The sequence below is a fragment of the Bombus bifarius genome, unplaced genomic scaffold (assembly GCF_011952205.1).
Source record: "Bombus bifarius isolate JDL3187 unplaced genomic scaffold, Bbif_JDL3187 scf7180000007966, whole genome shotgun sequence".
Lineage (NCBI taxonomy): Eukaryota > Metazoa > Arthropoda > Insecta > Hymenoptera > Apidae > Bombus > Bombus bifarius.
In genome coordinates this window covers 7,942,310-7,953,954 of record NW_022884352.1, presented here as the reverse complement: position 1 = coordinate 7,953,954, position 11,645 = coordinate 7,942,310, and the positions used below count along the sequence as shown (strand labels likewise).

General features: G+C 36.5%; 1 protein-coding gene across 3 annotated transcripts in view; it reads right to left on the bottom strand.

Moving 5' to 3' along the window:
* Positions 1-1,217: 1,217 nt before the first annotated feature.
* The window catches only part of LOC117205224 (zinc finger protein 423 homolog), a 136,577-nt gene continuing 126,149 nt past the window's right edge, over positions 1,218-11,645 (bottom strand). For 2 of the 3 annotated variants that reach the window (XM_033443419.1, XM_033443429.1), the window contains 4 exons: positions 4,389-6,111; positions 3,245-4,183; positions 2,802-3,026; positions 1,218-2,610 (listed from right to left, as the gene is read on the bottom strand). In XM_033443419.1, coding sequence (XP_033299310.1) covers positions 2,233-2,610; positions 2,802-3,026; positions 3,245-4,183; positions 4,389-6,111 — 3,265 coding nt within the window. In that variant the 3' untranslated portion in view covers positions 1,218-2,232. The remainder of the gene's footprint in view (positions 2,611-2,801; positions 3,027-3,244; positions 4,184-4,388; positions 6,112-11,645) is intronic. The other variant, XM_033443412.1, reaches the window with a different exon arrangement.

Sequence of the window (11,645 nt, the reverse complement as noted above, 5' to 3'; positions counted from 1 at the left end):
GCCCTGCTTACGATTAAATTAGTTGTAAGTTTGAATAATTCATCTGTCCTAGTCTCACGCTATTTATCTTTCCTATCGTCGTTCATATCGTCCGTCCTTGTCGCACACTGTCACTCGTTCTTTCTACTATCGTCTCTATCGTCTGTCTTTGTTGCACACTGTCCATATTTCTTTCTATTGTTGTTTGCATCATCTGTCCTTGTCGCACATTAATGTCTTCCTTGTTCCACTCACGCCCTACGCTGTCCTTCTTGCACACTGATGCTTTCCTTGTCTACTAAGAATCCATGTGCTGCCATCTAGCACGGGCGATAGGAACCGTAACTTGGTGTATCCGGCAGTAGATGACGACATATTAGGCGTTCGTAGACAAGGAAAGCAATATTTTGCGACAAGGACAGAGTAAGGCCCGAGTGGAATAAGGAAGGCATCAATGTGCGACAAGGACAGATGATAAGAACGACAATAGGAGAGATAGACAGTGTGGGACTAGGACAGATGAATTATTCAAACTTACAACTAATTTAATCTTAAACAGGTATAATAGGTTGCGTTATAGTCCCTCGTGGGATATTCCTTATTAAAGGATTGGTATCGGTAATTTTAGAAATACTGGGCGGGCTGTTAATTAATTAATCACTTGATTAACTTTTATTGAACGTTTATGAAGATCTTGTTATAATACACCAGTAACAAGAGTATTGCGATTCTACAATATTTTCGCGATTACTAGCTTTTCTAATTTTCCTAAATGGTTACTATCCAAATGTTAAAGTCCAGTAATTAACAAACAAGTATCCCATAAACAGTCTTTATAGTGCTGTTAATTGTGTTGCAGTCCAATTAGTTGTATATAATCGATGACACTTTTAGAAATGCAAATAATCTGTATTATGTCATCAATTTTATTAACATATGCATTAATTAAAGTTGGGAATACTTATAAATTTTCTTCTTTTCTTATCCAGAGAGGAAAACGCAGCTGAATTAATTAACAAATTTTAAAGGAACTAGAAATTACTTACATTATAAAAGATAAGGTCATCTTCTTCTTATCTTTAAGGAAAGCTGTTAAGTTTTACCTGTCATATGTCTGAAAAAGGATAGTTAATAATTATATAATAACAATATAAGTAATAGTATAACATTATTTTATCGTTTAATAATTAGTTTAGGTATCGTTAACTAAAATGGGAAAGGAAAAGCGGTAAGAGCTGTTGATTTAGAACAATAATTTATTTTGTAAAGAACTATCTTATCGACTAACTAAGCCTAGTGGACAATTTATTGCGTTCTGCTTACTTTAAACAATAATCGTCGCTTATGGTATTGACCAAAGTCAATAAAACGCTGACTAACAATACATTCTAATATTATTCAACGTATTTACAAGTTGCATCTGCAAATAGACGCTCTTTTTATCTTTTTCATTCCTTTAATAAGAAATAACGTTGCCTTTATGTTACAAAGTTCGTCCAAGTTGATTGTAGAATATACACTTCCTACGTAAGGAGTATCATATTATGCAATATCAACTCCAACACTTGTTAGACGATGAAATTCAACGCTGCGACTTATAGTAAAAATTTAACACAAAATAAAATTACATATTGACAACGTAAAGTTCACGAATATCTAAAGTCTAAAATAACAAAATATAATGTAAAATATTATCCACATTCCAGATTTTTTAAAGCTATTATATAAATTATTTAACATAATATATAATAATAAATTGAATTGCAAAGTATGCTGTACCATAAAATAAAATTAGGCTTACAATCTTGTTTTAACGCATAAAATAATCTTGGAGTAATAACAATCTTCCATAATCTATAATTATCCTGAAGATCAATTATTGATACAATAAAAATTCACGTGAACTATGTAAATATAGAACATTCTTGCAAAAATATGTTAATTAAACATAATCCCAAATGTGATATTCCTCGCAGTAATTTTTCATACAGCATCGGAATGAAATTTTATTAACTACCAACTACTAACTAGTAACTCTAAATTAATAAAATTTAACTGTATAATAAAAGAAATAATAAATTACCCAAACGGATAAATCAACATCTTATCACTCTGCCTATTAAAAGTAAAATTAATACAAAATCTGATTTAGTCCAAGAGTACGTTGGTAATCTCGTCGTTGTTTACTCTCGTACTGGACTAATCTCAAGATAATTATTTAAACGTTTTACTTCCTCGATTAACGAATAACGATCACGATTTCATCTTTTCTGGAACAGATTCCTCCACAAGTTCAGTTTTCAATTTCGTCTCAATTTCTGTTTCCTTGTTCGCCTTTTGATCGTTCTCTTCCACTTGTTCGTCCACGTTGATTTCTTCTTCTTCGTCTGCAACTATTTCTGAAACTATTTCTTCCTTTACGGTTATTTCTTCACCGCAATTCCTTTCCTCAGCGTCTCTTGCTTTCGTTTCTCCAGTATTTTCTGCTTTGTCATCCGGTGAACACGCATCCCCAGGTCGATGAAATGTTAGCATGTGATGGTCCAATTCTGCTCTGAAGAAGAACTTGAGCGTGCACTGAGAACAATCGTAGGGACGAGCACCCAGGCCATGCTCTTGAAGCATATGGCTCTAAAAATGAAAGATTAAGGTTATTTGGACTCTTTCTATAGGTATAATTTCACATTAATAAATTAAAATTGCAGGAAACTAAGAAATAAGAGCAACGTTTCAGAAGAAATGAAATAAAAGTTTTTGTGTTAAAATAAATATTTTTAAAATAATGATAGTAATCAGATGAAGAATGATGCTTCTTATCATACCTGGAGGCCGATAGGAGCTGTGAAGAGAGACTGACAAATGTAACAGCTGAGAGCGGCACATCCTGCAAAAGTGTGCTCTATCAAATGGCTTTGCAATTGTAAGGGACTGCTAGCTTCAAAAAGACACAGATGACATCGTAACGCCTCTATGGAAGTCTTTCCCGACATCTCCAGCTGTTCCTTCTTTATATGCTGTTGAATTTTTGCTTCTGTTGGCAACGACATCTGAGAAAAGAAACAAATGTTTCCGTTATTAAATTCTTAACGCAAAATTTTATTATTATGGTCTATTTATTATTATCTCTGTTACCTGACACTCTATACACGTATACGTGTCCGGCATAGATCCAGGTTTCTTGTATTCTACTAAACGATGTTTTTCCACCTCTTTAGAAGTCCTAAACTTCACCCCGCAACCCTGACAATCTTTTGTTATCACTTACCTCGTTTCTGTCTTCCTTAAATCTGTTCTCTGACTCCCATGTATCCCTTGATCCATCCCATTGTCCATCTTTGTTATTGGATGTCCAAGTACCGTCACATTTAGATCTAGCAGGCTCATAAGGTGAATTCAAGATAGGTAAACCCTGAGAGTGACGAATGTAGCATGACTTGCAGACCCTTAAAGACTGTCCTCCGCCGCTTATATGACTTGGAGGCAAATTGACAAAGTCATCAGCTAAATAATCTCTTAAACAAAGGCAACAGCTAGGATTCTGGTTCTTTTGGTTGGGGCTGGGGCTGGATGTTACACTGTGAGAACCAGTAGAAGCTCTTAAGTGGTGTCTGGCGTGAAGACGACACTCCAAATCACTGATCAATGTCTGTCTACAAACTACACAAGCTGCAGGGAGATGGGGAAGAGAACCATCTAATCTTTGCTGAGGATCCACGTTCTCTAGGCTATGTCTTTGCACATGTTCCAGAAACTGTGACTCCGAAGCTAGATTTCCTCGACAAACGATGCATGTGTCGCTTAATTGAATCTTGCAGTGTTTCTGCAATTTATGTTCTGCAAGAGTTGCCCCTGATGGACAGACTTCGTCGCATATGTTACACTTGTGCCGACCACCAGGTTCATTCGATGCATGTTGAATCCTTGTGTGGGACTCCAGGTCAGTTCTAGAACGACATACTTCCCCGCAATATGCGCAAGACATGCTGAGATTCGATATGGACTTGTTTGGAAGCTTGGATGGAGTGTGAGCAAGTTTCTTGTGGGCTTGCAGTTCGGCCTCGTTGGAAAACTCTCCCCTTTCACAGAGATCGCACTGCTGAGCAGATGGATTTGAGTAATGTGGACGTTTATTATTGTTATCGCGCTGGTTCAGAGAATTGTTGTTACTGGAGGCTGGAGAGCGGCCTCTCTTTTGAGATTTGCCCTGTAATTGGAAAACATAGGTTAAAGTTTGAGAGGATGAGAAGATTAACTAGATTAGAATCTGAAGAATTGACTTTATTAATTAGATATATACTTGCTGTTTTCTTAGAAGATATTGAATTGATATTCGGTAATAATAATATTCAATGCTCTAATCTAGATCAAGAAGCATTCTTATCCTTACTCTTTATTTAAACATTACGTACTTCTTCCTGTAATCTGGGTAGTCTATCAATCCTTCCATTCTCCCGAGAATTATTCCTTATAGCACCTTGATGATCACTAGAATGATGCACTTGAGCAATATGCCTGTCTAGTAAAAACTCCACAGCAAATCCCTCTCTACAAATTGGGCACCTGTATAAATTAGCAGAGTGGCTAGCCAAGTGGAGTTGTAGTTCCAGCTCAGAACTGCAGTAAGTTCCACAGAAAACGCATCTTGGTCCTGAATTTCCAGTTATTCCCGGAGTGGAGGCCGGGCTTGTAACGACAGGATTGTTGTTAGAAACTGTAGGAGGTGCATGAACATTTCTTACATGGTTTGCCATTTCGGATTCGCTTCTGAAGAAGCTTTTACCCTCCCCTGGCGCATTTCCTGGTGAATTTTCGTTATTAGACACTGTGCAAGCATTGCACCTATAAATACTGCATTCTTGACTGTGTTTTACAGCGAAATGGACCTGTATTGCCACTCTAGAATCGAAAGTGTCTCTGCACAGGGCGCATCTATAGAGATGATGAGCATGGCTGTCAAGTAAATGTCTTTGGAGGAGGTCCGGATGGGGATACAGCTTCTTGCAAGCACCGCAAGCATATTCTTTACTAATCTGACTCAAATAATGCTTTGTCAAGTGTACCAACATGTTCTCCCTATCTTGAAAAGTGGCTTCACACTTTGGACAAGGATGTCTAATAACGTCATTTCTATGATCAGCCTGAAGATGTCTAGCTAGGTGTTCTCTGAATGACTCGAAGTCTTTCAATGCAGCTCTACATTGTCCACAAAATAGTGTACCAGCTGTATAATTGCTGACTGTACTGGTGGAATGCTTGTTGGTCAAATCAGCTGGCTCAGAAGAAGTTTGCTCTCTATATTTCTGATTCCTGGGACTCTTAGTTTCGTTGCTTCCATTCATCTTGGAATCTATGTAACTTTTAACCTCCAATGGATCTACTCTTCGATTCTCACAATGTTGGAGGACATAGTGCTCCGCGTAGGCTGCTGCAGAAGCACAAGGAATGCCGCAGAGAGGGCACATCATTAAAGTAGAACTAAAACCATCGGTTCTATGAATTGAGATCAGATGATCTCTCAAAGAGTCTAACGTAGAGAACTTCATAGTACACTGATTGCATGTAAATGTATTTTCATAGTGATCTTTCTCTATAGATCTCTCTGAATCATCCTGATACTTTCTTTCCTGTTCTTTGGATGATCCTTCTGGTCTATCCAGGGTTTTCTCACGTTGATAACTCATCTGTTCGTTGGTTCTATTTGTTGATGGGGATACTGCAACAGTTTCTCCACTAAGGATAGCCTGATGCATAGTATGCACGTGCATTTGCAGCTGTTGCATGCAACTAAAGGAATCTCTGGTACAGTACATGCAGGCTAATTTCAACGGTGAACTCAAAATTGGAGTCGTCGAAGCACTTCCTTGGGAACTTTTTAAGCCAGCCTTTGGATTCAACAAAAGGTTTAAAGATGGCGATGGGGAGCTTGGTACTGGTGGAGATGATGTACTATGAGAAGACACGCTTCTTCTGCCATAATCAATGTCTTGAAGCCTGGCAGTTCCTTGGGATTGTTTCTTGTGAGACTGCATGTGAGATGTTAGAGCGGCTGCTGTGTTGTAACCTCTGGAGCATGCTGTGCACTGATACGGCTTCTGGGTGTCGTGAGTCTTCATGTGGATCTTCAGATGATCGCTGGAAATTGAACATATACTTTTCTAAAAAGATGACTATTATACTAGGTATCGAGAATTTCGGAAATTTAATAATCTAAGAATTTAAGGCGAAGATTATGGAAACTTATGATCTTATCCACGACGAGATTGCCCCATATTCGAACCACCACAACGACATCGAAAGATCTATAACGAATACATTCAAAGAAAAAGACCTTTCTGTGAAAATGAAGAAAATGTCACAAATCAATGCGAAATAACAAAGAACGACTGCCACAGAAATGTATGATAAAAATCTACGATAATCTACGTTTTACCCCTAACAATTTTTTCTTCGTTTAAACCAGAAACATACAGCTTCGACAGCTTCTAATAATATTGAGAAAAGCTGAAGATAAAAAACGTTACTCTCCAGCCATAAACCACGACGAATAACGACGGAACGATCATGGCTGACATCAAAATGCTCGTATCGCGAATTTCCGCAGTATATCGCTTCTCGTCTATGACACGTTGACAAAAATAAAGAGACGCGGACGGATAGGTCAACGATTTCCCCCCTGTGCATGTGTCGCTGGACAAATGAATAATTCATCGAGTCGGTGGAAAACTAAATCCGTTATAAGGTGAGGTCACCGGTTCGGTCCAACCGGTCAGTGTCTCGGTTCGTTCAGAAACGAAGACAGACGGCAAATTCGCTCTTGCACTTTGCGTTTGAATAATTCATGTGTGTGCCAGGATTATCGACTGGTTACGCTCTGGTCGTCCTATTATCGCGTGTATCGCCTCTCGTGCGACTTTGCTTTGGCGAAATTTCGGTAAAAAACCGAGAACGCAGATCGATATTGACGAGGATGATTATTTTCCTACGTTCTCAGCTAGACGTTCCGAGACTTCGGGTTTCTTCGAAATGTTTATTATGCAGGATGGCTTAAGCCACGATAACGACGTGCATTTAGAAATGATGTGCATATTCATGCAGCTATATAGCGATGTTTCAGAAGAATTATGAAAAAGGTGTGTATGAATATTAGTATGGAGATAGATGAGTTAGAAACGCTTTAGAAGTCTCTTTCATGAATCGATCTGATATTCTAGTTTAGAGTTGACTGTCTGGAGAACTGAGAAGAACATATTCATCGCGTTGCTCTTCGTGGAACGTGCAACTATTCGTGAATACCGAAAGTAAGGTACTTTGGAGCAAAAGATTATTATTATTACTACACAGGTATCATCACAAATATATTAATTACTGTTTACTCTTAATATAGTAGAGTTTCCTTTGTACCAACATTTATTCTAATTGTATTATTAACGTTTATTGTAATTGTAAATTGTAATATATAATGGTAAATCATCGATGTCTTTTTACGTTTCAGATATGCATATATTTTACTAGCGCGATGTATTCTTTCTGTTATTCGATCGAGTGAATTTTGACTATAAGAATTTAGTACGAAATTAATAGTAATTAATAACTGTCAAAACGAAATACGACGCGATTAAAAAACTCGAAAGTAGCTTAAGTGGAATAGAATTAAGAAGAGTACACGATGTTGGAAAAGTGACAATTAAAGCAGACATTAAAAAACGAAGATATGATATTGAAAATAATCCATTATCTGATGTAATGATTGAGATGAGATCATTACAATAAAGACGATAATTATACTACTTCTATAAAAATGGAAATAGTAAGCGAAAGTGGCGATGAAGAGGTGTCTTCATTTGAAAAAAGAATCTAATTCTACTCAGTTACTCGTGTTGGAAGAATTATGTGGCTCAGATTGAAAAGTTATATAGAAAAATCGAAACGTTGCAAAATAATAACCAAGGAAAGATAATTCAATATGAAGGTACTATAAATGTAATATAAATCTAGTATTATAAATCTGGAATAAATTCAACGAAGAACAGGATTTTTACTAATACGCAGTCAACTATTTCACATGATCAGAATTTGAAAACATTGCATTGATACTAAAACTGATCAAATCGTATGATCAGAACTCTGTTGTTAATGGTCGATAACAGTGAGATTTTTTATTGAAAGTTTTAATGGTAAATTTAATATTCCGCGATACACGCATAAAATTTGTATTTTCTTTAAAAAGACATCGAATCAGTTGACATATACTAATATATTTAGAGTACCTGAATATCAGACGTCAGAATAATTTTCGTCAAATTAGAAGAGAGAAGATTGATTTTATTTTCCACTTACGACAGATGATCTAGCGATAAGAGCAGGCCGGGCGTGTATATTGATCGATCTCGATGGCCGTATTCAGATCTCTCGTGGCTGCGGCATCTATGTAAGAACCACAGGGGTTTTCACCCTTTTGTTGGGTCACCCAAGCCGACCGTCGAGCCGGAGAACGAATAGAGATGTGGCGTAAAGATCCAGCAATGCGATTGTAATAATGGCTGACAGGCTAAGTCTTTGTTACGACTTTTTATTTTCATCCCTCGTCAGATTAAAGAAAAACGCTATAATACCCCTTGTAAAATATCGGTATCCGAACACTGCGAATTTAAAACACGAAACATCCCTCTTTTTTCTGGAAATTGTAACTTCTGTACTTGTAAATCAGATTTTGTTAATATATCGAATTGCATTGAATTATATTCTTTGGTTTGTGCCTCATCAAACCATGTAATCGTAAGTGCTTTCATTGTAATGCCATGGTTTCGAATTAATTTCAAAATGAGAATTGATTTCAAAATAAGGAGGCTTCTCGTCGTTGCTTTCACTTTAATCTTCTTCTTCTCAGCATTACGACTTACAATGCTGATGATATTATTTGTAACAAATTTTACAACTTTTTCGTACGATATATGCAGGTGCTGTGAATAATTATGATCACAACTCTATGTTTAGGTTTGTCATAATATTAAAATAAAACTGAATTTACAACGAACAAAATATTTCTCCTTTCGAATGGAAAGAATTGGAGTTTGGAAAAGATTAAATTTCCTCTTAAAGTTGTGTTTTTCTGGCTATGAAAAAATACAAACTCGATGTTGATTTTCTTATTATATTACTATTTAAAACTTTTTCGTACGATATATGCAGGTGCTGTGAATAATTATGATCACAACTCTATGTTTAGGTTTGTCATAATATTAAAATAAAACTGAATATACAACGAAGAAAATATTTCTCCTTTCGAATGGAAAGAATTGGAGTTTGGAAAAGATTAAATTTCCTCTTAAAGTTGTGTTTTTCTGGCTATGAAAAAATACAAACTCGATGTTGATTTTCTTATTATATTACTATTTAAGACTCTTTCGTACGATATATGCAGGTGCTGTGAATAATCATGATCACAACTCTATGTTTAGGTTTGTCATAATATTAAAATAAAACTGAATATACAACGAAGAAAATATTTCTCCTTTCGAATGCAAAGAATTGGAGTTTGGAAAAGATTAAATTTCCTCTTAAAGTTGTGTTTTTCTGGCTATGAAAAAATACAAACTCGATGTTGGTTTTCTTATTATATTAATATTTAAAACTTTTTCGTATGATATATGCAGGTGCTGTGAATAATCATGATCACAACTCTATGTTTAGGTTTGTCATAATATTAAAATAAAACTGAATTTACAACGAACAAAATATTTCTCCTTTCGAATGGAAAGAATTGGAGTTTGGAAAAGATTAAATTTCCTCTTAAAGTTGTGTTTTTCTGGCTATGAAAAAATACAAACTCGATGTTGATTTTCTTATTATATTAATATTTTCATTTAATAAATCAATAAGTAATCCGATAAATGTTCTAAGACGTCTGAATCGGCAATCTTGTGCTTCAAAATTGCATTGATTGTAATTCGTAACTGTATTTTAAACTTGTTCTAGTTTTAACAAATAGAAAGAATCTGTAATATCGTAAATATCTTCTTAACATAAGATTGAAATGAGAAATTGTACATACTCGTGAGACTTTCTTCTTTCGTATTTCGTCCAAACTGAAGATACTTTTTAACGTTAACAGATTATATAAACAGATTTAAGTTAAGTGAAATTATTATTATTAGTTGCTAGAGCATAGACAATAATAAAATTCAAGATGTACCATTGTAATTAAATTTCGGCAATAAACGCCCAATAAAAAAAGGAAAGGTCAAACGTCCTCGTACGTCCACACATCTGCTATATACTTCTCGTTTTCAATATACCTATGTTATCACCAGTTTTCCAAGATTTGGAAAACTTCCTTCGCGACTCTATATCTTCTTTTAAACTAAATCTACAGAAAATTCCCTGAAGCGGTTCAAATATTTAGACAATCGTTACGTTAGCGTTAATTTCGTAGCTTGTGACATTTCGCTTATGTATAGCGAAAGTTAGTAAGGTTATCGCAAAAATGGCGAAAAGTCATTGAAATGGCAACAATGGTACACGGATTGAAAATAGCATACGTAAAAGAGAAAACACGTTTTTCAACTTGGACTTTTCAACTTCCTGTTCAATCCGATATTTTGTAAATTATTTTTGTAAAATATTGTAATTTTTGATTTTGTAAAAAAATCAAGTCCCATTCTGTGATTCCTAAATAAATAAATAAACAATAACAATAACAATAACTAGCTCGCGAATGAGTCAGAAAGAACGTAACAGGATTAACTCCGAAGAAGAAGCTTATCTAAGCGATCGATCCATGACCGCGGCATAACTGCACGAAGTGCATCGACGAATGGACAGCATCGAGGCACTTGATTACATCTTAATAGATAAACGATAATAATAATTGACTGGAAACTATCCGGGGGAGAAAGTAGCAGGATTAACTCCTAGGAAAAAGCCTATTTGACAGAAGTCGTGACCGCGACATAAGTGTACGAAGCGCGTCGGTGGACGAGCAGCAACCAGGCACTTGACTAATGTTCTACCTGTTGTCCCGTAACACCTATGCGCCTACCTGTCCACTCACCTGGTGGAGACGCACAGAGGAATGGGGGGCCCTTCTCTTCTTGTATTCACCATTCGTTCGTTCTATGTATATGTATATGATCACGGCCATGTATTCGAAAGAGAAAGAGGAAGAGAAATAGAGAGAGAGAGGGAGAGAGGGAGAGAGCATGTGGACGACACTTAAAGGACGAAAAGGTGCGTGTGCTCGCCACCCTTGCGGGTCTCCAGTCGGGTTATACCAGCTTAGCATTTCAATAACCTCGCGAGTGAACGCGAGAGAAAAGGGAGAAATAAAGATAGAGGAAAAGAGGCCGTTTGGGGCGGCACGAAACGAACGAGGGAGGAGGGCATGGGAGAGAAAAGGGGGTGGAACAGAAAGAGTCACGTAAGAGAGTAAGCTTGACTAATGCCAGCCGGGGCCGCGGTCGTCGCTTGATCATTATTCATTTGTCAAACGATGGATCGGTCCCCCGGAATATCGGCCTTCGCACGACTTTCGTTTCCACTTGCCTTTCCGGTTTTCTGTCTCTTTTGGATTAGATTAACGAGGATACGTATCGTTGTTTAGCGTTGCGTACGTCGATTTATCTTTAGGGATTTTATCAACCCTTGGAATTAGGAGTCGCGTGAAATTT